Source organism: Achroia grisella, unplaced genomic scaffold (assembly GCF_030625045.1).
Source record: "Achroia grisella isolate CSIRO2021 unplaced genomic scaffold, CSIRO_AGI_Agris_v1 utg487, whole genome shotgun sequence".
Taxonomy (NCBI): domain Eukaryota; kingdom Metazoa; phylum Arthropoda; class Insecta; order Lepidoptera; family Pyralidae; genus Achroia; species Achroia grisella.
In genome coordinates, this window is record NW_026712891.1 from 4,399,166 (window position 1) to 4,426,892 (window position 27,727).

Here is a 27,727-nt window from a genome sequence, read left to right on the forward strand (position 1 = left end):
TGTGGTTTTAAAAGTGATGGTTTATGGTAAAACTCATTCCTATAGTTAGCATTCCTGTGAAATGCAATACCTAATATAAAAGTTGAAACTTTTTATTTATATAATATATCTGTGTATTTTAAAGAATACACACTTAACGTATCATCATACGATATATATTTATAATAATGCATATTAGATACATAATAATTAATATGCTATTTACACATAGAAAATAAATATATAATAATACTGCGAAGCCTTGTACCTATACTGCTTTGCCTCTGCAGTTTGTCAGAAAATAATTTACCAACTATATTATACTTTTTACTCTATATGTCTGTCTATCTTTTGCAGGATATTGCAATACATAAATGTAATTAATTATTTTTAAGATTGTAACACTAAAAGATGCAATGCGTCGAATAATTGTAACAACTTCATTATATCTACTCCTTATTGTTTTGTGATACTGCAATAAAAAATATTTTTATGATTATTACAGTACTTGAATGTTATGTACAAACCTTAGGAATATCAGCAGGCCCGTATCCGTTCTCCCTGGGGGGTAGCTTGGGCGGTTTGTCCCCTCTCCTCTGGCCCATCTGCATCATTAGCTGTTCCCTCGTGGCTGCGACCACGCCGTGACCGTTATGTCCATAGCCGCCGGAGCTACCACTAGATCCTGATCCGTTTGCGTTCGAACTAGCGATGCTGTATGGATCCTCATCTGGGATAGGAATGCGAGGTCTGTTCTTGATGTCCATAGGTCTTTGAACTGTGGACAAAGGTATCTGTTATTTTGTTTATATGCATTTTTTTGTGGTAAACGTAACACTCGACAGATAGCTGAAGATATTTATAATAATAATCCCTAAAAAATTCAGACAACGCCATCTAGTCCCAAGATAAGCAGAACTTGTGTTATGGGTACTAGACAACTGATATAAATACATAGATATACATTTTTTCAATATACTAGACAACGCCCAGCTCGACACATTGAAATGTGTGAATATAAACTTTAGGTTTAGGTTAATTTATATATATAATACCCACAAGTTTCTTGCTTGCTCTTCTTCTGATGAGGTGTTTCAGAATGAGCGATAGATTTAAAAAAATAAGTTTTACTATTCAAAAGTGCTTAAATTTAAGTTTATTTGAATAAAGAATTTCTATTCTAGTATATATATTTGGTACCGGTCTAATTTGAACTTACAACCTGTGGGTATGTTTGTTGGGGTAATAACCACTAGGATATAACGCTCTCTTAGTCGATACTAGCAATCAGATAAATCGTTTAGCGACGATTGTGCAATGGTGTCGTGACGTTCGCATGGCTTGCAATATGCCGAATTCACGACAACATGCGACTTAAGGTTGGGTCTCATTGCACCTCCATAATAATTATCTATCCTCATCTAGCGGTAATCGCGAAAATAAACGAAACGTACACGATAAACATTGTTAATGATTTATCATGATGGAAATATGGTCGAGCACGCACTGTATTGGTTTGTCTTTTATTTATAATAGTTGGATCACGCGGCTTTCATAGCGAGAATTTATGTAAAAAGTGTTTCTTTAAACCATAGTTTTATGGTGTGCCTAAATTGCATTAAAATTATCAATTTTAGAGTATAATATTCTCAAGATTCATATATAGATAAATACCTACATTTAATAAACATATTAGATACTCTCTTATTATATATCTGGGTGAAGGGAGCTGTTTACAAAACATATCTTAAAACTTATATTTAGGTTTTTATTTATATATGTTCATAAGAGTGTTATATGAAACCTAATCAATCAAATAGGTCTAGGCAGTAATGATAAGTCAAATGTACAATAAATTGCCGGCCGGTCACAGTGGTTTGGCAAATCGCTTTACTTTCCGGTGGTCACGGGTTCGATTCCTTGCATGCTGCAAACATTTGTATTCACGAGTATTTTAGTTGTGTAATTAAATTTTCTTTGTATTTACTAAAAATAAATGTATTCTCGAATTTCTTCTACAACCACAAGTAACAGTAAATTTAAAAGAAATAGAAAAGTAATTACATGCCTGAATAAAGGGATTAGTAGCTGCACGCTGCACATATAAAGGCGACCTATATTCTTTTTTAAAAGGATTAATATGCTCGTCACAGATTCTCCATTGTGAGTTCACCTACTTCCAATTATATTGAATGATCGAGCGGAAATCTCGATGCAATAGCTAATAGAGATTTAAAGATGTAATTATTGGTTCTATTATATAAATAAATGGTAGCAGTCGATGCTTCCAAAGTAGTTATCATGATTTATCAATAAATACAAATGTTATAAATGCTATAAAAGTGTCTCTTATTGTCTTTTCACAACTAAACAGCTAAATAGACATTAATAAATGATATATTATATATTGCCACGAATGGTTTTACAGTATATATATATATATATATATTCAATTAAAAAAAAATCTATTCAAAATATCTTTATTCATGTAGGTCTATTACAGACTCTTATGATATGTCAAATCTACCGTCAGTTCGGAATGATATCGAGATGAGAAGAACTGACAAGAAACTCAGCTCGTATTTTTTTCAAATAATAGTGGAACATGTTGTGATGAATACAGTTATTAAAATTCAAATTTGGGAGAATAGAGTGACCACCAGCATATGTTATATGTACATATATTAGTTGATAATATATCTTTATGGCTAATTCTTCATAAATAAATCTATTAAAGGAGGTAGTTTGAAAGTTAGCGGTAGGTTCGCTTTATGCTATACTATACTAGCTACTCGCCCCGGCTTCGTACGGTAGACCCGTACGAAGCCGGGGCATGTATTATGCATAAGCATGTATTATATACGTAAACCTTCCTCTTGAATCACTCTATCTATTAAAAAAGCTTCAAAATCCGTTGCGTAGTTTTAAAGATGCAAGCACATACCTATAGGGACGGACAGACAGCAACATTGACTATGTAATTTAGTCGATAGTTAACAACTTTTACGACTACCTCTACCTGAGATTGATATCATAAACGTATTTTGTTTAGTATTTTTATACCCAAAATATGACAGTGACAATCCTATGGTACCTATACTAAATAACAAAAAAGTAATAATCTACTAATGTGATACCAGCCAAAATAGTAACTTTACTGCATCTCAAGCTGGCTCTGCCAATATTACAAGGAATACACTTATGTCTAACCTATTTAAGTTCCAACCTTGGATATGGATATTTCACATTGTGAGAAAATCCATAAAATGGCAACAAAAAACGTCGTATTTAAACAGACTGTTACTAAGTGCGAATTTTATATTCAAAATGTTAGAGGTACTTATGTTAATATGAAGCAGATGAACGTCTCACAGATATCTTTAGCGTTTAAAAGATGTGTCTGGAAATACCACAGACGGTATGTTGCAACGGTATTAGAATCCAGATTAGTTCAGTCGCTGACTTGAATGTTAATTTGCTGTACATACAAGCGTTCTTTTTCTGTACTAAGAAAATAACGTGATGCTATTCTGTGGAAAGCAACTCTATGTAATAAAGGTATTGAAATTACCGTATGCTTAAAAGGAATTCCATTAACACAAAAACTATAAAAATGTATATTTGATATCAAAGCAAATTTGATTATCCACAATTTCTAATTTTGAGTTACTAGTAGCAGTTCATGATTGCGATATTTAGTCAAGTAGTTATTGTGTAAGTTCTAATAGATATAATAATAACTAAAAGTTGTTTCGATGTTGTCTGAAAAACATTGTGGTTCAGTCCGCAAATCATATCGCTAACAAAGAATTTGCATACTGTGTTATATTTAGGTTGATACATTGGCTCTCAAAGCAACTGCAAGAAACCACGTGATAAGTTTAATACTGTTTCATAGGTACATTTAAGTAAAAAATATACAAAAAAGACAATAAAACATTTTATTATTAATAGCGCCATCTAGTTATGGCTTTCAGCAACCGTAATAAATAAACCGTAATGTCTGACATTTCGTAACGTACTTAAAATGGAACTAGATGGCACTACTATAATGTGCAATTATTTGTGTTTTAATGTAAATAAAAAACACGTATAAAATGTGTTCACATTTTATACGTGTTTTTTATTTACGTTTCATTCATATACCTAGACACCTCCAACATGTGTATAGGTACACATCTAAATCACATACATTTCGGTAGAGACACAAAAAACAATTTAAATTGAAAACGGTAAAATAAATTTTGTTAAAGGAAAAGTCTAATATAATAAAAATCTTAATATTTATTATATTATTTTACTGTATTATGTAGCTGTACCCACTGATCCTATAATCTTTAAGGTCTGTGCTCTGATTTTGTATCCACTACCAATTTGTGCAATACCAGAACACTTTCGTTTTCGCAGCATGCTTCCTATTGTCATTTAGCTATTTTGCATCACGCTGGTCACGATTTACGGCTGCCCAACTCTTAAAAACTCCAATTTGCCCGTTCGGAATTATAAACTAATTTTGCGGTAATGGGAATACGCAAATTGTGCCATTCTGTACTAGTGATCTAGTTATGACATGCTCAGTCACGATGTATGTACGACCTTCGTTTCGAAATCGAAATATGTTGGAGCGTGGAAGATACGTTCGAGCGTGAACAATGAATGTATCGGCGAAGCTTGCATTCGATACTTCAATGAAAGGTTTTATTAAGCGTACAAAATTAGATGTGATGTTTATTTAACTATATGCAATAATGTATTCGACCTCTTGCCTCATTTAAGTCTATTTGAGTAGCGAAACGTGAACTTGAATTACCGGATTTACAATTCAAGGATGAGATGTATGAAAGCGAGATAATCTCACATCATTATCGTTTGTTATACATATGTAGATGTATAGTTCTGTTTATATCCCGTACAAGCTAATATTCATTCAATTCAGGGTTTGAGATAAAAACATAGAGCCATCTAGTCGTAAGCTTGTGTTATGGATATAATACAACTGATATAAATACTTAAGTTTTTTTTGTAAATACATATATAATTATAATATTATTAATATATATAATATTGCGCCAGTTATAGAAAAGTTGCGAGGTAACAGATTGAGCTGGTATAGGCATGTTATGCGGAGGAACGAGGATCATGTCTTATGGAAGTGTATAATATGAATGTGGATGAAAGGGAAGGGACGCCCTAAGAAAAGATGGATGGATTGTGTGAAAGATGATATGAATAAGAGAAGAGTATGCTCAGATATGACGACAGTGGAAGAGAATGACATACTGCGCCGACCCCAAATAATGGGATAAAGGCAAGGCAATGATGACGAATGATGATGACGTATATAATCATATTCACAAATAAAATGTTTGTACTCATCGTGGAATCGAATCTGCTATCATCGGATGTAAGATGGTGTATTAAACCATTTGATGGCCGAGGCCGCCAAAGAACATTAACGAGTTTACTATTTATTTTCTTTTCTTACTAACTAGTCAGTATTGGACAGTACGACTCCTAAAAAAATGCAAGTTGTATTTACACAATTAGCTACGTATATTTATTAAATCTTCGTATCTATGATTAACAGTTTAATTCGCTTTGTTACAAGTCAATCAATATCATATGATCTTTCGTAGATAAAAGATGAAGCGAGAAACTCGTCAGAGCAGAACAAGCGTTACTTATTACATCTGCAACGCCGTAACTTGATCTTATCTGAAACTAATGTCAGAGGTGCTAAGTAGAGCGTTACAATCGCATATGTACATGTAAAGGACCCAGCAACATTCCTATTCTGAGAAGGTTATGCGGAACAAACGACGAAAAATAACAAATCAAAGCGATAAAATAAATAATGACACGATGGTGCACAAGCATTACGTTAACATCTAAGCGACTACTAGTCCCCACTGAGAACTGTCACGACTCCTATACAGAAAACATTTACACAATAGATTTATTTTAGTTCCTCTATCAGATAAATAGTGACCAAACCACGAAACCGCTGCAGAAAATCTTGAAACTTATCTTATCCGTGTTGGAAAATCACGGGAATCTCGCGATGCGGTTTCGTTCCCATAGATCCGATGATTTGAACAAAAACCAATATTGGACGGTGAAAAGTTGTTAATGCAATATATTTTGCATTAGAAATTTTCTGTGAAGCTGGAGCGAAATTGGGTGCAAGGTTTCAACCAAGATTGAAGGAAGATTGCATCGTTGCTCAACCCACAACAATAAGCAAAATACTCGGCAGTGAGTCGCTGCATGTTTGATGCGGTTGCGAGCTATGAGAACTAAATCAGATTTGTAATTTGTTTTAATATTATTATACTCTTCAGTGTTTGCAATTGAATTATGAATTTCTGCAAAATGACATTTGAATGGAGAGATATAGACATTCCTTGAATATGTTTTCGAGATTTAATACAAAAAGCAAACAAGTTTATAGTAACAGTGTAGATACGTTGTTGTTATAGAAAATGATATATAATTAATTGTGAAAATAATATAAATAGCATTCACTATAATTTTATAGGACGAGGGAGACGAAGTTCTTATGAAGGCGAGTGTGACGGCAATATCAGATATGTAATTTAAGGAAGAAGGCAATGAATTTAATCACTAGCCGTTCTTTAAGCGGATCACCTTGCGTTAATGGAAACCAAATTCTGCAAGTGTCTCGTAATTACCTCGGAGATCATAATGTTGATGATCCTGTTTTAAGGTCGTCTCATATTATCTTTATTCGCAATTGGTTCTATTTTCAAATCCTCTTCAAACTTTTTTTTCTATATTTCGCTAACAAACTTTAATAAAGTCAAGGTTCAGACGACTTTGATTAAATGGTGTATACGGATTCGCGTGAGAACTGTGCATTATAAAAAAATTCGTGTATTCGTTAGCAAGTTGTTAATGATAATTTTAGAGGTCGGATTATTGTTGAATTGCATAATGCGGGGGCTGCAGTCTCCGGAGGTCTGAGACAAGGTAACTGTAACATTGTTTGATCGCAATGTACCTGCAGTCATCGTCTGCGAGTCTATGCAATCTCTCATTCAATGGTAATTATTCTTTGATGACGCGTGACTGACGCTCAGCTTGGTCCTTGTAATATTTGCGTATACATAAAACAAGCATTGATTGAAATACATGTCTATTCTCACGCCGGTCTTTTAGTAGATAATAGTTACATTATCGTTGAATAAACGATCAACACCGACATTATTATAGCATTTAAACATTATTATTCAGTAAATAGAATATGTATATCACGTGGCTATATTACGATTAACATTGTCTGCTACACCATATTAAAATATAATATTTTCGGCTTTTTTAGATTTATATTCCTATAGATACAAATGAGACATTTTGGTGCACAATTTGTCTCATTTCTCATGAGTTGTATAAATTTCTTGTTATGGCGCTTGTGTTTCGTGATTTACCTCTAATGCCCTACGCTATTGTGCTTCTTCGTAGCTTGAAATTATTTTATACCCATTGTAAGGTCCTAATGATGCTCTAAGGATTAAAATCTTTAACAGTTATTTATGGTGAATTGTCCTGAAGATTCATAGTCAAAAGTCATTTCTTCCACTGATCACATCGTGTAAATATTGAATTACCATAATCATTTACTTCATTACATTAATATTTTATATATAGATGTTACTTTTGAAGACGATACTTCCTGTGTTAATAAATGTTTTAGTACTATTATTTTTATAATATTCTACTTATTATTTAATATTAAAGTAAAGTAAAGTAATCATATAGAGCATACAGAGTCAATTAGAATTAAAATTAAAAGGCACGCAAAAGTACATACACTTGCAAAATATACTTAGTACTTTTATTATATTCACCAATTCCATATTCATCAATTATTTGACTGCCACATCTCAACTTTGAAAAATGCAAGTAAAATATAAATATCTTCAGAAAAATAGGTGATAGAAACCAGTTGTGGTCCTCGATCGACCGATCAATCGTGGTAAATGAGTAATTATTTTTTTAAGATGGCTAATCGAACTGACTTCTGTCAATAATCTCCTATATGCCATTTATTGGTATTCAGATAATATGGACGTTAGTTATTAAGATAAGAGGTTTTCGATATTTTAAACATATACAGTATTTGATTTCTGTATTACTTTACTAAAGATTGACACTTATAAAAAAAAAAGAAAAAGTAACGTAAAAAATCTTTCACTTGTGTTCCTCGTCACTTCAAATAGTTTACCGACAGTAGTGGTAGTGATAAAAAAATATTGTATACCACATGGGCTAAAGTGTTTAATATGAATAAATGATATTTAATTTGGCTGACATATTTTTTTAATACGTTTAATGTTCATGATTTACTGTTTCATCATCGTCTGTTAAAAAAATGAGAAGTACTACGCGGCCAATTTGTATTTGTTTTCCTCTTGTAAACAATTACAGTTAGTAATTTATTATAATTATAGCAACTTTAAGTTAATTACCTAAATAAAGCATGTCAATTACAACACTATTGTACCAACGATGTAAGTACATATTTAATTAAAATATGCGGAACTAAGCACACATGTTTTCGACGCCTAATAAGATTTGCACTTTGTATTTGGTGCGTATAATTCTATGTGTGGACTGGACACTATTATTTCCTGGTCCAAGTTTTTGTTGATTTTATTTTTAATTGACATTTTGCAGTCAATTATTTTGTTTATAGTCAGATTATCGCTTGAAATCGCAGTGATTTTTTTTATCGCGATTTTTTTTTGTAATATAGGTAGGCGCTAAATACACATATGTCGAAATATTTAATAGAGTGTAGTTAAAAATACAAAATATTCTTATATTATGTATCTTTAGTCTAAATTACTTTTGCTAAAGTTTTATATCATTACGCACTCTTCGTTTTTATCTGTTACTAATTGTTATTCATGACTTGGTCTGGTTTCTTTTTTCAGATTTAAAATAGCCAATGTCCGTTCTCGTGCTATACCATCTATCTTCATGACTTTTATTGAGATCCGTTTAGGCGTTTAATCGTGAAAAGATAATAAACAGAGAGACATTTTAGTATTTTTAATATTAGAATGAGTGTATGGATCCAGTGTTCATTTTGTTAGGATATAGGGATGTATAGGAGATGTGTTTCAGATTTTGTTATTTAGTTTGGTTTTTACGCTGTTGTTTTGTAGATCGTAGTAGATCTTTACATCTGCACCGAAGAATACGCTGTAGAGCATCAAGTAGATTAAGAATATAATTTATATAATTATTTACATGACTTTTATTTCTTATTTTGAGAATCGGTTATGAAAAAAGTATAGATAAGATACAAAAAGTTGACGTCCATTTATTACAGTATCTTCTGTTCGTGGCTCGTCCCACTGGTTAACATTGAACTTGGGCAGACGGTATCAAACATAGTTTTTAGCGCGGAAACATATTTTTTATTAAATATATAATTATGAAGTAATGTACAAATAGATATTGTACGCAGTCTATATGCTAATGCGGTGATTTGCATTCAGAAGTTTTTAAGATGTCTATTGTGTTTTAGATTACGGTGGCCAATATGTTCAAGTGCAGTTAAAAATAGTTTATATATTATTTTTTCTTGTAGTGCCGTTTTTATTGCTATTATTATCCTTTTATTTGCAATTAATAAACAATAAATGCAAATAGTATAATCGCTTGAGAGTATGGGCTTCTGATAACATATGTAATTAAAATAAACAACACAATTACCTCTTGCAAACCAAGTTTTATAGAATCTGGATCAAATCTCTTTATATCTAAATAAATATTTAGTGTCGAAAATATATCATACTTTACGTACGAAAACGAAGGAAAAGAACGGCAACTACATATAGAATAAATACCATTGTCATCTAAAACAATTAATCATCCATTTACTGGGCACGAGTCTCGCATAACAACAACTTTGTAGTGCACTCTTACATTTCCTTATCTTTGGCTTTCGTCCCTTAATCGCCTATCAGGACATCTTTAGGATGAAAAAGCATGGTCACAAATTATGTTTTTTTCCTTCGTAAATAAGCAAATAGAGGATATTTAATACCAGAACCGAAAAATAAAATCAAGAATACTATTAACAATTTAGCTACCTACACTTGTGTAGCAATCCGTGAGAATAAAATGATGCATATTTATTTATACAAAACGCGTCCTTTGAACGCGATTCGTTACTCAATCGCTGTGTTAAGTTTTTTCTTATAGCTATTAGTTTTTGCTGCATAAAGCGGTCTTCACACGACCCTAAAATCAGGGGCGATATCGAGGTAGCGTTGAGGCAAGTTTCGTCAAAGAATCTTGTCATTCAAATTAGTTAATTAATCACACTGCATGTAGACCGATTCAGCCTATCATCTATTTCTTCCCTTACAGCATTTATTTGGTCGTTGTAATATGTTCTTTTCTTCTATTCATCCCTGTTCGCAGTCATCTCGTTATTTACTCCGTGTCTTGCCATATCATCTTTCACACCAACCATTTCTTTTACGGCCTTGGCTCTGCGCTTATAACCATCCACATTCTGTCACCATTGCTTAAATAATACTCCTGATTTTAAAGTCGTGTGTGAACCGTTTAAACCTAGTTGAAAATGAAGTTAATATTATTTACAGATATGAGTTGTCATTCCCGCTAATTTTACAATCCCTTCATCTATTTACAACAGTTTAAAGTTACAATTTGAATCGTGATTTTATATGGGCTCAGGTTAATTATGACGGAAATACGTTTTCGTATTGAATTAATGGTTGCTAATGTATGGTAATAATTATTTAAAAAAACGTGTTTGGTCATTGACTGGAATGACGAAACTGTTTAGTATTACGAGCTTTTTTATGCTACCGTGAATGGCAAACAAATTCACGGCTCGTCTGATGAGGAGTTGTAACCATCATACATATTTATATGAATAGAATCAATGATATTACTACAGGTGATTAGAGTGACGAGTTTTGCGCAGTCTAGATTGTGTTAAGACGATCTATATGTATATTTAACCTTAAATATTTTCGTGACTCTAATTTGAATGTGTGAAAGTTACTAAAGATATCAGTTTTAAATATTTTACTCAAACATATTTGATATGCAAATAGATATAGATCTAAACTAACACAGAGAATATTTTATACAAACGGTAGACGCCGCGAGATATGGTTACAAATTTAAATTATAATTATAATAATTTAATGCAATTTATTACAATTTTAGGTTGTTACATAGTTAAGATGTACATAACTGTGATATGTACATCTAAAGTATATTATTATATATAAAATATATTTAAATATATATGTACGAGTATAACCGTGCCACTTGAACCAATATAGAATTATACTGCATCACAAAAAAAATTGTTTCTATAGAAAATAATTGATAGGATTTATATGAAAAGTCATAATTAAGATTAATACTACTAATATTCTACATCTTAACTGATACAGAAAATGCCGCGGAATAATGTTACCACGTAAACACGAGTTACAAAACACTAACATTTATAGCTGTAATACTGCAATAATGCAATGCCATGTAATATAACAATGTCGCCTACACTTTTGAGTGTATAGTTTAGTCGATTACGTCGTGTAATGCCCCTAGACGGTTGTTTAAGCATTCAGCTTGACTGTGACAATGACAAAGCTGCCCGATCTGAGATATACTCTAAATAGTACTGGCTAAGCTAATACGGTGGAAAGCAACAGTGCGATTGTTCGAACAAGGCCACCAGACCTGACAACCGGACATACAGACCCTTATTTACTTTAATTGTACACGTAAATAATGCACAAATTAGAGCAATGACTGATTTTACAATTTGTAAAGTAATGGACTCACGATTGTGTTGTAAGTTGTTATTTTGAGTGTGTTTGATATTGTTTAAAAATTAATATATGTAATTTATTGCTCATTATGTTTTGTAATATTATTTCATTTATTATTGAAACTAATACAATAGTACACTGAATATGCTTCTTCTTAAAAAAGTATGTTTCATTCGTATTTTTCTGGCATAATTGTAAGCCTATCTATACAGAGAGATACTAGAGATTTAAGTGCGAATCTGTTGGTCTGTCATGTTTTTATTGATAAATATGTATTTAACAGCCGGAGACTATATTTTATACCTAAAATACATGCATATATTTAAAATATATGCAAAGTCATGGGTAACATCAGTTACATATATTTTGTTATGTTTATGAAAGAGTAATAATCATTTTCTCTACATTTACTATAAGCAATCTAGGGTGAAGATAGCCAGATGAAAACATTGTTTGTCTTGTGCTCCTGATGCAGTGTGGCACCGAGGCAATCGAGTTACAGACAGATCAAAATTTAACATCTACTTACATATACAAATATCCATTAATCATAATGAGTACCTGACATTTTAAAAGTTGGCTCTGCTATGACCTTAGCCATTCAATCTCAATTAAATTGGTCTAGCAAGCATCTATTAGATATTATATTTCGTATTATTAATGCAAATATACACACAAGTAATGGAATAACTCGAATAATTGTGAATAATTTGAATGAGACGAAGAGAATTCAGAATATTAAAATATCTAACCACTACCACCAGTACATGACTTTGTCTATGTAATAACTATTCAGCTAGTTATTCAAACTTCCGCGATTTCCTCTACATAAAATATTTCATTCATTATTTTATCCTTTTCTAGATTATTTTTTAAAATAAAAGATAGCCTATGTCCATCATCATGATACTGTGTACTCGTATGTCGTATGAGCCATTTAGTCGTGAAAAGGTAACAAAAAGACAAGATAGACAGACAGACTAATCCATCATAAATGCTAAATAATTATGATGATGATTATGATGGATTAGTATGGATACATTATAATACTTTTTCAAGCACAATTCGCCATAGAAAATATTAAGAATTCTAAATTCCTATAAGTCGTAAAATTGAATTTAAACCACCATAAACTTGGTCTCAATTTAAATTTATGACTAAATAATAATTTCTAATTATTCATAAATAAAAACCAACCCAAAACCAATGAAAAGACTGTAGTAAATTTCCTCCCTACCATGTTATTTATTAGGTCTGTTGAATGTGCCAGGAGGCCAACTTTCGTCTTCTCTTAACATCGATATTTCATATATTTTTTTATTTGTAATATACTAATAAACCATTAAAATAAACACAAAATTTAAATTTCGATTAGCCACAACACATTAGTAAACTCTAAACCAGTTAAGCCGTTTCTAAATTTAGCCCACTGACAAACAAAAAATATTTTGCAATTATTACTGCTTACTCGAGCTATTTCATCTAGATCACATTTACATGAAATTTATCATTATATTATTTACAAAATATCTTTTTAAATTATAGCCTATGTATTATTCTGATGTATAATTTATATTGCTGTAAAGTTTCATCAAAATCCATTCAGTCTTTGGATTATTGTAAGGTGCTAAGACCTGTAACACTGCGACCTGTATAGATCTATTGTGCTCGCCCTTAATGAAATATAAGAGAGTAACGAACATATATCTATACTCACAAACTGTCGCGTTTATAATATTAGTAACGATCAGTTATATTTTTATTATATTCATACATTAGTGTACTTTAAAAACTTTCTTACCTGGAGGCAATTTAGATTTGAGCATGTCCATAGCGACTACGTTGATGACTAACACCCATATGGGACACTCGAGCAGTTCGCTGTCCGATTTGACAAATGCTACTGCACTGAGGCACTGCGTCTCCAACCGTCTGCGGTCAGGGTATGCACGGCGAAGCTCACGGTTCACGTTTGACTGGAATTTCTTCATGTCGAATAACTGTGGAAGAAAAAAAAGAATTATTAATACCTTGGTTGTATAGTGGTTGGCATGTTGCTTCACCTTCGGATGCTTACGGGTTCAATCCCCGCGCAATGCCAATGTTGATATTTATGAGCTGATATATATTTATTATTTGTATTTACATATTATATTGTAATATATATATATATATATATATATATATATAGTCAGCAACGTGCACTTGACACCCCTGTTGCTTCAGGCATCTACAGGCTACTGTAACCATTTACTATCAGATGATTCTATGCTTGTTTATCATCATCGTAGTATAAAAAAAATGCCTATCAGTCGACATATAAACGACAATCATAATAAACGAGGTATATTAATTCGATGACATGTTTATACAAAGCTAAATGCTCTAATTTTTTGTTAATTCAACAAATATGTACATAATGAATCTAAGATGATTATCATACACAACATAAGAAGTTACACCAAACATTTGCAAGTAGCTAATTAATGATTGATCTCAGCGTACAAAAACTCGACGTGTTTTTTTAATCTTAATTAACCAATTTAATCAAACATGCGATGTTAATCTAAACAAACAGATAGACGACTCGACACATTCTGATATTATCAAATTATTTGATAGTAGAGCGCTGGTCCATAATGGAGAGACAACCAAAATTGTGCTGTCATCTACAATTGGGCCGACGAGTGATTGTGTACACGCCCCTGTGAAGAAACGTATTTCTAACCGACTTGAAAAAATGAGGTATTAACTTTTTTTTATATAATTGTTAATAAAGATGGTGGCCATATGAAGGTAATCGAACAGCACTACGTCACGTTATTAACCTGTTATTGCACTGCCTCATCTCATTCTACAACCGAAAGACAGATTTCAAAGCAAACTAGCCGCTGAAATAGGTAGAAGGCTCCAGAGGACTTTTTACAAATTCTACCTTAGACTAACTTAGGTACTTAGAACTTAGATTATCTTAAATCATATATTTACTTACTTTATGTAGAACTATTGCCTGATTTATTGAAAATAATTTAAGTTATTGATTGAGTAGATATTAAAATTTTATTCGAGTATGACATAATCTAGGTAATCACTAAGAATTTTAAGAAAATATAGAGATTTCAGGAGACGCTTTATATTATTACAACAGAAATTCATTAACTTGGTCCTGTAATATTCATTACCACAGGTAAATACTGAATACACAGTTAAGAAAATGTCATTATTGAAACTAAATTTGAATGAGACCAAATTTGAACTACCTGTAACTAATGACTTAATAACAGACAGCAATAACAAAATCAGTATCATAAAAATTTACTAAACGAGTTATAATTTGAATTCTATTACTATTAATGAAGCCTTTAAAATAACTCGTATAAGAAGAGTAGACATACATTTTATTATTAAACTAAAAAACAATATCAAAAACGCCGAGTCAGATGCGTCGACGAAATTGAATGAGGCTTATAAAGTTGTTACACAACCAATGCACTTTGAAGGTTTCACATCAGGCTGTCCATCGAACACAGTAGACAACTCAGATTCGATTTTATCTATAAAAAGTCGCCGCCTACGAACCAAGAAAGTGCACCATCAGAGAAACACACTTTTTGGATATGTTTTCGTTAAATCTTAATTAATACTGGAATGTTTGAGCATACTCCAGTATTGTGTTACGACACTATGTACTCTGCTTATATTGGAATAGTTGCTCGTTATGATGAATCGTGCTTTGCGCAACAATTTAAACGTCATCTTTGACAATTTTGTATTGGATGCTGATATAAAACTAGTGAGGCTGACAGGGCTTTTGTTGATAACATTGTATTACATTAATTTAGTCACAAGGGAATTCGGTGTGGGAACGCAAACGAATGGCTCTGAAAAAATCTCAGAGATCAACAAGTTACAACATCGTATTGTTTCGAGGAAATTGGATTTGTAAATGAAGACGTGTTTGAATTGTACAAGTATATTATTATGATTTTAATATGCTGTCAAAAATATTAGGAATACACTGATCATATTGATATTTTTTATAACTATACTAGTGAATAACTATGTTTGTCTGTCAGTCTGTCTGTTTGTTATATTTTCACAACTAAACTGTACAGAATTTAATAAAATTTTATATGAAGATTGCTTGTACTATGTGACCGGAAATAGACTATATGCTAGTGACTGATAAAAAAGCTAGTAGAAAGTTGTAATTAGTTCTATTAAACACGAACATATCACCATACTCATAATTTTGTAGATTTAAATAAATAGTATTGTTTGGTTTACGTTTTTACCACGATACAAAAAAATAGTAAAACAAGTAGAAATAAGTAGTTAATACAAGTTGATCCTTTTATTAAAATAACCAATTTTTCTTTAATTGAGAAATAAACCCAATTATTCCTTGTACCATCTATGGTTGACTGGTAGAAAATGCCGCATGGTGATAAGTCCATTAAATGTACTCTACTATATTTTTATTGTATGTTAAATAAATAAATAAACGATCATAAGAAAATTGAAAGAACATTACTCATTAGCATACCACCAATTCGCCTTCAACAATTGTTATTAACTGGATCTATGGCTTACTCAATTCCTAATGGGCAAAACAATAGCCTTCACTTTCTGTGAATCTGCTTTCATTAAAGAAACGGAATAACATACAAATAAGTGAGGCAATGACCATTCTTCTCGTTACTCCATGTTGCTATCTTTCTCATTGTTTGCAGCAACTACCTTACGTAAAGCGTTGTAGGTAATGATGTATGAATTAGTAATGTATCTTCTGTCTCGTAGACTAGGAAGTGCCGCATCTATTGTTTGATAATTTGTCTATACCGAAGTTTACTGGTTGTATTATAATAGTATTGCACTGTACCAGAAGGTATGTGTAAGAAAATTAATCATAGATAAGATAATCAGAGAATTTTATTCTAACTGTGGGAAATTCATATAATTCCTTGTGTATAAATACTGTTTGAATTTAGAGTAGATAAAAAATAAATTAAATAAAAAGCCTAAAAAACTGTTTTGTAACCATCTTTCAATTCCTTCCGATCGATCCCTTGTCCATATACCCTCCGATCGATCCCCCGTCCAAGTCAAACGGGGATCGATATTACGACCGCCTCAGCCGAGGTTCGAACCCCTAGTTGTGCCCTCAGACTAAAGTCGTATCTGTCAAGAAGGAGTTGGTCTTCAGCCGCTCCATAAGTCCTTCCGCGGGTTTGAAGTGCCATCTGCACTCGCCCCCTAACGTCTGGTAAAGCTGTAATGGCCAGCTGCGGCCAACAGCATTAGAGTAGTCCGACAAAAAACAAAAACCATCTTTTAAATTAAGAATATAGCTAAAAAAGCCTAAGAGTTCAAAAGGTGGAACACGTATATTTGTACTGAAATAAAGTATCTATGATCTTACTGAATTGAATAACAGTCCAATCTGATAACAATACCAAAGTATTAATTTCTTTAAAAAAATCTCAATATCAACGATTACAATACAGTCACGATCAGAGTCGTGGGAGAAAGCGAGTTCATAAAACAAGAACTCTAATGTTATAAGGGTGAATAAAAAACCGATAGAAGATGAAAAGTTCCGGTCAAGTGTTTAGTATTTTCTGTACTGCCGCGAGTTGGTAATTTAGAAATTTCGTAAGCACAACTAAAAAGAAATTATGTGGCAATGTCACGGCCATGAGAGTCGTGCTAGTGCAGTCGTGATGCACTGTAAATGACCAGCACAATGCACATTAGAGTAATGTTCAAAGCTTTTAATTTTTTTTACTGTAGTCCATCATTGTCTTTTATATGTCGAAACTTACGTTTATTTACGGACAAATGGTGCAAGATGGAGCAATATGTAATTATTCTATCAGTATGTGAAGCTGCAGTGAGGTGATTATAGAGTATAGGACAATTAATCTATTTTATGTTGTAGAGGAAATAATTAAAGAAATTAAATACCTTTATTGTCTCATGGGAATTCGTATTTATTTTCAGCCATTTATTATGGAGGAGTCTCTATTATACGTGCTATTATATAATTTATATACAATACAAATGTTCGTATCCGAAATAAAATGATGAAACTTGGACCCTTCATACCAGCACAGATAACATAATAGTACATAATACTAGCATCGTAATTCAGTCATATGAACTAATTACAAGTAATTTAGGTAAGCAGAGAGCACATTATGTAACTGAAAGAAATAAAGTTTATATAGACATATTGTATAAAGATAACCCCTCACATTATCGACTGATAAAAATAATGATGTGTTTATAAATGGATGAACAAGGGCAGATCCATAATAAGTAAGATGAATTGTGTAAAAGAATATATTATATATATATAATAAAGTAAAATATGAGAGATTATTGAATATTGACAAGGCGATACATGCCGTGCCAAACTCAAGTATTTTGATGGGGTAATTATTGAATGTCATATATCTTTATGTTTATTGTTGTACCAAAATATACTTTGTACGAAGTAATTTACCCCTCTGTTTCACCTTCAGTCGCCAAGTAACCAGCTCTGTACGTTGTATTTCGGTTAAAGAGTAAGGACATGGCAGTGAGTTACAGAGCCTACATATATGTTAGAGCCTACATAAGTTGCCGTTAAAGGATGAGGTTAAGATTCAGTGAAAATATAGCAACAGGGTCCATGACACCTCAGTCCTCATGAATGGCAATGCATTCGAGGTGTCACTGTATATTTTGTGAGGCATTTCTGGTTGGCCGTTAGCTGGAATTTATCACATTTTACAAACTAAACATTTATGTAATTTTGTCTTAGTTCGTTTTAATTGGACAGTTTACTACAAATAAAAATTTTACTTGTATAATTTTTAGTTAGTTTTCTTTATAAACGATAGTAATATTATATAAATTAAATTATGAATTATTTGTGAATAAACAATATTTGTCCTTTTGTAAATTAATTAACTTCTACGTGTTTATTACGAGCGAATGACTGTATAAGTGAATTACAAGATATTTGAATAAGTTCTAGTAAAAAAGTAATAAATATAATGTTTAATAAATAAAATTAAAGAAAATTACAAACAATAGAATTAAAATTAAATTTTATAAAATACTAATACTGTTAATGATAAATATTAAAAAAATTAAAGATATATAGATCCGTGCAGATCACGAAAAGAAAAATCCGGTGCTTACCTGCCAACAGATAACGACTATGATTACTCGTTTTATCCAAAAAGGATGATTCTTTATTACTTACCTAATTTTACTAAATTACCATATCCCATAACATAAGGCATCAAGGCATGGTCATCATGTGGGCAGCCACGAAATTAATAGACTCACATTTCGACATCTTAATTCATAAGGCTTCACTCACATACGGTATGTATTGTGTTATATTATAACATAATGTGTTTTTAAAAGTAAGTACAATGTCCGTTAGTTCATACGCGTATTATTCGGAATAATAAAGGACTAGTAAAATCGATTAGAATGATCACTAAAGCTTATAGTAAGTTTGTATGTATCAGCAAATGCAGTGCTAACCACATTCAACAAACCAGTTTTTCAATTTCTGAGGTAGTCTGTACAAATGAATAGTAAAACATACATTTACATAGTTTTTTAAGATACTTCTTACTTAAGGACTTTACTTATACTTTGACAGCTCATTTACAATATATTTAAAAATAAAATTAAGGGTTTATAACATATGTATAATATTGGTCTGATATTCGCATATGGTATTAAAATGAAGTAAGTGTGAATACCATTGCCTTAATTTGTCAACAGGTATTAACTATACAGATATCAGTTTAAGATATTTGATAAAAATTTATAAAAAATGTATAGTAAAATAAAAGAAATAAATGGAAAAATACCTAAACACAATATCTGTCATTGTGAACGAAGCCTAACGCTTCCATTGCAACGGAAATTAATACTGGTTGGTACATTGTTTTGTAGGCACGGAACAAAATTACCTATCACATAAAACTATAAGACGCTTTAAATGGGATGGCGGATTACCTTTAACACAAAGATATTTCGGTTTAAAATTTTATTGAGACGTATAGTGTATTTATTTATTGCAGATAATCAGTATATAGTGAAGGATAAATGCAGGGCAGATATAAGATCAGTTGAAATATTAAGCAGGTACATTAATTAAGTCATTTCGATACAATATTTTTGTTCTCGACGTATTATTTAAGGTAATTCTCGTATTCCATTTATTTTTACATTATTTATTTTTGCAACTTAACATGGGAGACTGCATTAGCCAGTGCTTATTGTTAATTGTGTTGTGCCTTTGGTAAATTGCAATCAATGTTCACGTAAGAATAAATTTATTTATTCATGGAAAAAGTAATATAAAGGTGGATATTAAAGATACCTTTAAATAGCTATGTTAAAGGTTATTTTACATTTTCGAATTTTAGACAGTGTAGTTATTTTTAATTTCTACATTACATAGTATTAGTATAATATTTTATCAATCTATATGAAACACATGCCTATATTATTTAGTAACGAAAGTAAATATATTTTTTATTAATGAAAAAACTTATTTATTTCTAATTGTAAAAAAATAGTGTAATGTAAATTTTACTTAAAATTTAAATAATATTAGAAACCTGAACTTAGAAATTATTTCTTTAATTCCTACAGTACCGAGTACTAATACCATAAGAGTAATGAAATGGCAAAACGTGGTATCTACCACTGAATATTCGTCATTTGTAGACCAGGCGGGCTGTTAGTCATTCGAATAAGTGAATTAAGGAATTATCTATGTTTTAAAAATATTTAATAATTTTAAAACATTGTTATTTTCATTGCCGGAATGAAAATAAAAGGTACCGAGCCCTCATACCTGAGGACTAATGAAATGTCAAAACATGGTATCTACCATTTCGTCCACTCATCCATGTTCGTATATTCGTCCACCAGGCTGGTAGTTAGCCACTCGAAAAGAAACTTATAGGAACTTACTTTGAAAATTTTCTCCTGTTCGAGCGAGTAGCCGGGTAGCTTGAGTATATCCTGTCCTATTGCAGTTTCCTCGTTGCTTGTGGCTGCCGTACTCTTCACAAACACACTACTCTTGGAGTAGCGCCTGATGAGTATGTTACCGGCGTCGTCCATCTTTATTTTGACACCCTGTTAAAAAAAAATCAGTAGGTATTGTGATTGTCTAAAATAAGAAATAAATCTATTATTACAGGCATTTTGTAAGTATCATGGCTTAGTAATTTTTACCCATTTATAATAAAACTTGAACGTACATCGTAGGTACAAACTTTGTATCGATTCAAGTTTTACATTTTCAGTCCCCTGTAATAGGAATCTTTTCAACACTATAATTAATATGGAATAAACCTCTTGAAAAGTCTACATACATGTCAGGAATTTACAATAATTTTCCTGTCATCTAGATTTAAAACATATTCGAAGCAAAATTATCAGTTTAATATTATTTACCAGAAAGACAATCGAGTCATGGATTTTATATATTCGTACCTACTTATATAACTATTTCTTATATAAATTGCGTATTATTATTGCCATTCTGAAGTGCATTACTATAGTGGTAATATTGTTGAAAATATATAGGCTAGATAAGAGAAAAGTTTTGTCCTAACTCGAATGCACATACTATAATATATGATTTTCATATCTTACATAAGTAAAATATAATATTTATTGTTATATATAAATGATTTTGTATTCCCTCCTTATAAAATCGAAAGTCTGTTTCGTTATTCAGTATATTTATGTCAAACTATTAATTTGGATATAAACTAACAAAAAATCTTAGACGAAGGCTGTGAAAGTGTTAATAAAAACCTGTTTTAAGATGTTCAACTTCAGAAAATGAAAAGTACAACAGACGGTATTGACATAAAAGAACTGTCTTTTATGTCAATACCGTAATATGTGTGATGATGTAGAGACAACAACCTTTATAAAAAAAATGCACATGTATTAACAAAAACCGTTAAGTCGATGACATCACAAATTATCTTAACATCAACAGATACAAGGTCATTGGCTCAAGACGATACAGTTTTTATCAAACTAACACTATTCATCTTATTATGATTTACGACTTGACAGGACTGTTCAACAATAGAATATAAGGTACCAATAACATTTTGACCTATGACATCAGTGACCTTAAATTGTTGGAGCATATCAAAATATTTTTGGAACAAACTTTAACAAAGACGGAAGAGATTAAGTAAGTGGTCATAGAGCTTGGGAAAATGATGGCGTCAATAGGACCATTATACTAAGTCTAATAGATGTTGAATGACTAAAGCCTTTAGAATAGAACAATATTATAATACGAATAAAAAAACTACAATATATGAATAATATTAACTGCGGATGATTCATGCAAAAATTTAAAGATTTTGGTAAACTTGTTGCAAAAGACAACTCGAATTTTGCATAAACAAGCAAACAAACAGGAATTAGAAAATGCTACTACATGGTGTTATAAAGCTAAGTAGAGTTTTTTTATAATATAGGGGATAAACGAACATGCAGGTCACCTGATGGTAAGTGATATAGATTTATAATATTTTAATAGTAATTGCATTTTGTTTTTTACATAAATATGTTATACTAGCATAAATATTAATTGCATTTTTTCACTATTCATAAAATATCAAATACAAGTTTAAGAAACAATTAACCCGAGTCAATAAAGTAATAACATGAATTATTCATTTGTACTTTCAAAGATCATAAACATTTACAACTTATAATTATAACCGACCTATCAGTCAATCCGATTATTACTATGATGGATGGTGCTTCCATTTTACTGAGTTGAGATTCAACTAGATCTTCTAACGGCCAATATAGCAGTAACAGGTGACCTTAATAACGTGACCTTGTCATTTGAAAAGAGCCCAAAAATATGTGTAATGTTATAAGTTAACATTATAAAGTATAAGCATAATACTAAGGGCTCAAATTAATTTGTTAAAACAGCTTATAAATGCGGCTTAGTTTGCAAAAACATCTTAGGTTCATGAGTATCTCAATATAACCACAGCAGTCGAAGACAAAAAACATAAGACAAGGCTAGTAAATCATCCTAAAATGCTGGCCAACAAACTCATAGTCCCCGAGAATATACGTAGCCTTAAAAGGCGTAGGGTCCTAGGACTCGATGACTAATCAGGACAACCTAAAGAGACGCTGATTCTGCTGGGAATCAAACTCTACCCGCGACGTAACTTTTACCACATTTTTTTATAGTCTTGGACTGATTGCAGGATGGTTACAGAAAAATATATTATAAAGTGGTGTTGCCTACAAAAGTAATCCTATAAAAAATTAAATAGATTGATATTAAAAGTGTTTCTTGATATAATATACCTCTTTACGACTAACCTTATTTTAATATAGTATCGTTCCGTAAAGAATGAGAATTGATTCTACAGTATAGTACTCCTTTTATAACTTTAGTTATATTTTCTCCATAAAATGTTGATAAATTCGGTTCTATAGGAGCGTTGTAGTCAGACGGAAGTGTTGTAAGAGTTAACGAAACTTGGTTTAATGTCGCACGGCGGTTTCGAATGCCAACAAACCACTAGCCCGTAGATAATGGATTCATAACCGCGTCAGTACCTTCACATGTATTTAATAATACTGTTTCAAAACAAATTTTTGATAGTGTCGTACCCTATCTCTACGTCTAATCTCTGATAAGTTCTATAACTAACTGGAGATGAGATATTTTAGTTCTTTTAGTAATTGTTAGAGGTAACTAATAAGTAAATTGAACAAAACTTATTTTATCAAGGGCGAAAAGAAATGCTAGAAAACTTATCTGATCGAATTCCACGTGGTCCCTGCAAACCATCCTCAACGATCTTTTAAATAATTTACTTCATACTCATATTATCACCATCAACTGGTACCGTTAATAAAATAAGGTTATGGCAGATGCATACTATTGTATATGTACTGTCACTTAACAGTAATAGCAATGATTAATAAGAATTTATTCAATTTTACTAAAACGGATATAATTATTTCTGTGAGATATTCTGTGGGAATGGACCAAAATAACATTTTAGTATCCACGAGTGGTTCATAACTGGAATTTAAAAATATTGATATCCTTGAAATTGACAGCTCGTTACCGCATCTCATTTGAATGTCAAGATCTCACCTATTGTTCGTTCGTTTGTTTTCGATAATCTGCATTGTACCTACGAGTAGATATATGCTGTAGTACATGTTTAATCTCTCACTAAGATCCTAGTTACAGACTTCCTGGTATATCTTCAAATTGTATGTTTTTACTATATGTTAGAATTTATTTATTTAATAACACAATAAGCCTTGTTACAGGTATATTTTAATTGACTGGAATAAGAAATACGCTGTCTTTTTCTATCATGAATTGTTGCCATGATGTCACAAAATATACTAAAATATTTACAAATATACTCTAATGAATTTACATGTATATGATAACGAAATGATGATGAATATGTAGGTACTAAAACCCTATCTATTTTCATTCATTCATAATTTAAGAGCCACGTTCTTGTCGGTGAAACTATCCCTTTTAGTATAGTTAATTGACATAAAAATTTTCTATTCTATTCTATCTTAAACAATACAATCAGGGTAAATGTCCCGTTTGAATGATTTGTGCAATTGTAAACACCAATAATAAAAGTTTAAAACATAAGCGTATTTGTATTATTCAATCTACGTTGTCAATACTCGTTGATCAAGACGAAAAACAATGAATAAAAATAAAAAATAATAATTATTTAGTTTAATTTCTTTATAAATTAAAACTATAACAAAACATAGTATTCGCTTTTTGTAAATTTATTTGTAGTCCTTTGTTAATTTTATTTAGATGTCTATTGCTATACAGGTGAAATTGCAGTTATTTAAATAGTTTTAATCATAAGACAATCAGCATATTTTTATATTTGTTTGTTTATTATTATACTAATTATATTATTATGTGTTACATTAATATTTCGTTTCTGAATTAGCAAAAATGTTATCAATAATTCGTATTTTTTATTTATTTTTATGGGTGTATAATAAATTACGTTATTTTGTTACTGGTTTTAAATATTAGTTATGATTGTTTACATCAATATAGTACATCGGATTGTTTTATAATATTTATTTTCGGCAGAATGCCGTAATAGGCTCTTTAGGTGGGCGTGCTTGACTAATAATTAAAAAAAATGCAATGGATCCGGTCGTTTTCCATCAAACGTTGCGTCATTATTTGTCTGTGTGTAATATTTTATAGAAAAAAAAACCTTAATTTGATTAAGGACTATGGTCTGAGCCAAATCACTGATTACTATGGTTAATCGTGAACTCATCTCTGTATTGAGCGTAGGTAGCTCATATCATAGAGTATAAAAAAAAATTAAGTACTTAAGACAATTCCTACACTGTGCAGTAAAGAGTAGATTTTATTTTGATTATATTTGTTTGTAATGGAGGAAATTAATACTAAAAATTAACTTAAAAATTTTTTGACCGATTTAAAAAATAATCATCATCTATAGAAATCATAGCAGGCGAGATTCCATGCGGCCAGTGCCATGGGATGCTAAGTTTTAATGACATAAACAAAACATAGAAGAGTTATTTGCATTCTTATTCTGTTAAACAAACATATTATTACAGGTTATTAACCCGTTTATATTACACTAGCTTTTGCATGCGGCTTCACTCGCGTTAATTTATCCCCTTAGAGGTGGAATTTATCAAAATCCTTTCTTAGGGGATGCCTACGTCATAGTAGATTTATACATGCAAAGTCCCAGACCGATCGGTTTAAAATTGACAAAGTTTCATATAAACTTTCATCCTATATATATAGCTAGAATTAATGAAATTCCTTTCTTAGCGGATGCCTACGTCATATCATCTACCTGCACGCCAAATTTCAGCCCGATCCGTCGAGTGGTTTGGGCTGTGCGTTGATAGATCACTATATCAGTCACCTTTGAGTTATATATATAGATAGATATAAACAAGCCTAAAGTAAAAAGTAAGAATGCTGTTTGTATGGTGTAACCAGTTTATAAAAACTACATAATAAATGTACTAAAAATGTTATGACATCTATGGAAAAAAGTTACTTCAGGAAACTATGCAGTAATTTGAGAATTACATCGAACTAAATAAAATAGAAAACCTTTATTCATATAATCTTAACTTAAGAATTTTTGAATAGTCATCGTCATTTTTTTTAATATACCTCATTCGGAAAGTTGTCTCATCACAAGAAGAATGAGCAAAAAACTTGCATGTTCCTCTTTATAGACTAAATTCGTATTATCAAATCTTTTTACTTACAGAAAGAGTATAAAATGAATTAGATTTGTTTTTTTATTAGGTACAAATTAATTATCATAGTTACCTGTCCTATATGTCTTTTTAATTCGTCTGTCTTCTGATCTCTGTGTGGGTTATCGAATCCGCAAAGGCCAATTCTGTAAAAGAAAGAAAAAATGCATTAGTTAGGTATTTATTAACAATAATATGTAAAATATACATTATTTAAATCGTATCTAAGATGAAGGTATAACGATGAATGTATTTCGCATAGTTGGGCACGAAGCCAAGGGAATTTATTATAATAATAAAAATGTGATAAACCATATTTGAACAATAAAATAAATGTTTATAAAATGCGTAACCACGAAAATCATTTCCATAAGACCGCTAGAATTACGATCAATATATTGTTTGTTTGTATAGCATTGGCTTCGAAACTACAGGACCGATTTGAAAAACCGTATAACGTGATGTGCATAGGTCAAAGAATATTTTTAATAATGTCAGGGATCCGTATGAAACTTCGATAATATAACTCAAAGTGTGGAAAGAATATCAAAAAAATCTTTATATAGCGTATGTAGTGAGGACATAAGGATTTTTTGGTATATTTAGAGAACATCAACATCGTATGTGTGTGTGTTAAAATATGTAATATAAAATATCTATTTTTTGTACCTGTGCCGCTTGTATTTTATAATTAATAATAATCTACAAGTAAATTATAATAGATTACTATTTTATTATTAATTAATTTTGTTAAATAGATTATAGGGAATGTTAAATAAGCTGATGGTACATGGTATAAAATACGTATAATATAATAAGTAAAATATCATGTATTGTACCTACTGTGACGCCCTTTATATATTAAGGTTAATAATTTGTGAAAACTACTTTCGCCGTCCTAAGTTAAGAGTATGTATTACAGCTCGCCATCGATTCTCATGTAACAAATTGAACATAGGTATTTGTACGCATTAGTATTTTATTTACGTATAGGAATATTGTTTTCTTAAAACCGTACCTTGCCTGAGAATGTTTGCTTGTTTATTATTCTTGTCGGGGAACGCTACTTGGCGTTTACATATTCTCTGTGTCTATTTCATTCTAATACCGTTGAGGGAGCTAAGGTTTTTTATTCAAAAGGTGAAATTGTATGCGCCAATGGTAATTTGAATGATGGCTCTGTGACGAAAGTTGCGGTGCTCATATGAGGTGCGTGCGGAATGAAAAATCATTTTATTTGTAGAAAGTGAAACTCGTACACCATGGACTAATTTCAAACCTTTGTATTATTTTAACCTATTGCGCCTATTCCTTCTGCTTACTTATATTGCTACTGATCGTTTTTATCAAATTGACGGCAGTAGACAATTGGGTAAATGAAGATTTTTTATCTTGGGTATTTACACCCATTTTTTGGGTAACCATGGTGTTAACACCATGGTTACCACACACACTGATGGCCCACCCGACGGTGAGTGGCAACCGTCGCTTATGTACAGACAGTCAATTCTATGATATATAGTGTGCATTGC

General features: G+C 31.3%; 1 protein-coding gene across 2 annotated transcripts in view; it reads right to left on the reverse strand.

Moving 5' to 3' along the window:
* The window catches only part of LOC131845970 (uncharacterized), a 142,157-nt gene that overhangs the window by 13,046 nt on the left and 101,384 nt on the right, over positions 1–27,727 (reverse strand). For both annotated transcript variants that reach the window (XR_009357665.1, XM_059195144.1), the window contains exons 4-7: positions 26,269–26,341; positions 20,826–20,993; positions 13,633–13,831; positions 507–757 (exon numbers count right to left, since the gene is read on the reverse strand). Coding sequence is in view for 1 of the 2 variants with exons in the window: in XM_059195144.1 (XP_059051127.1) it covers positions 507–757; positions 13,633–13,831; positions 20,826–20,993; positions 26,269–26,341 (691 nt within the window). In the remaining variant the exon portion in view is untranslated. The remainder of the gene's footprint in view (positions 1–506; positions 758–13,632; positions 13,832–20,825; positions 20,994–26,268; positions 26,342–27,727) is intronic.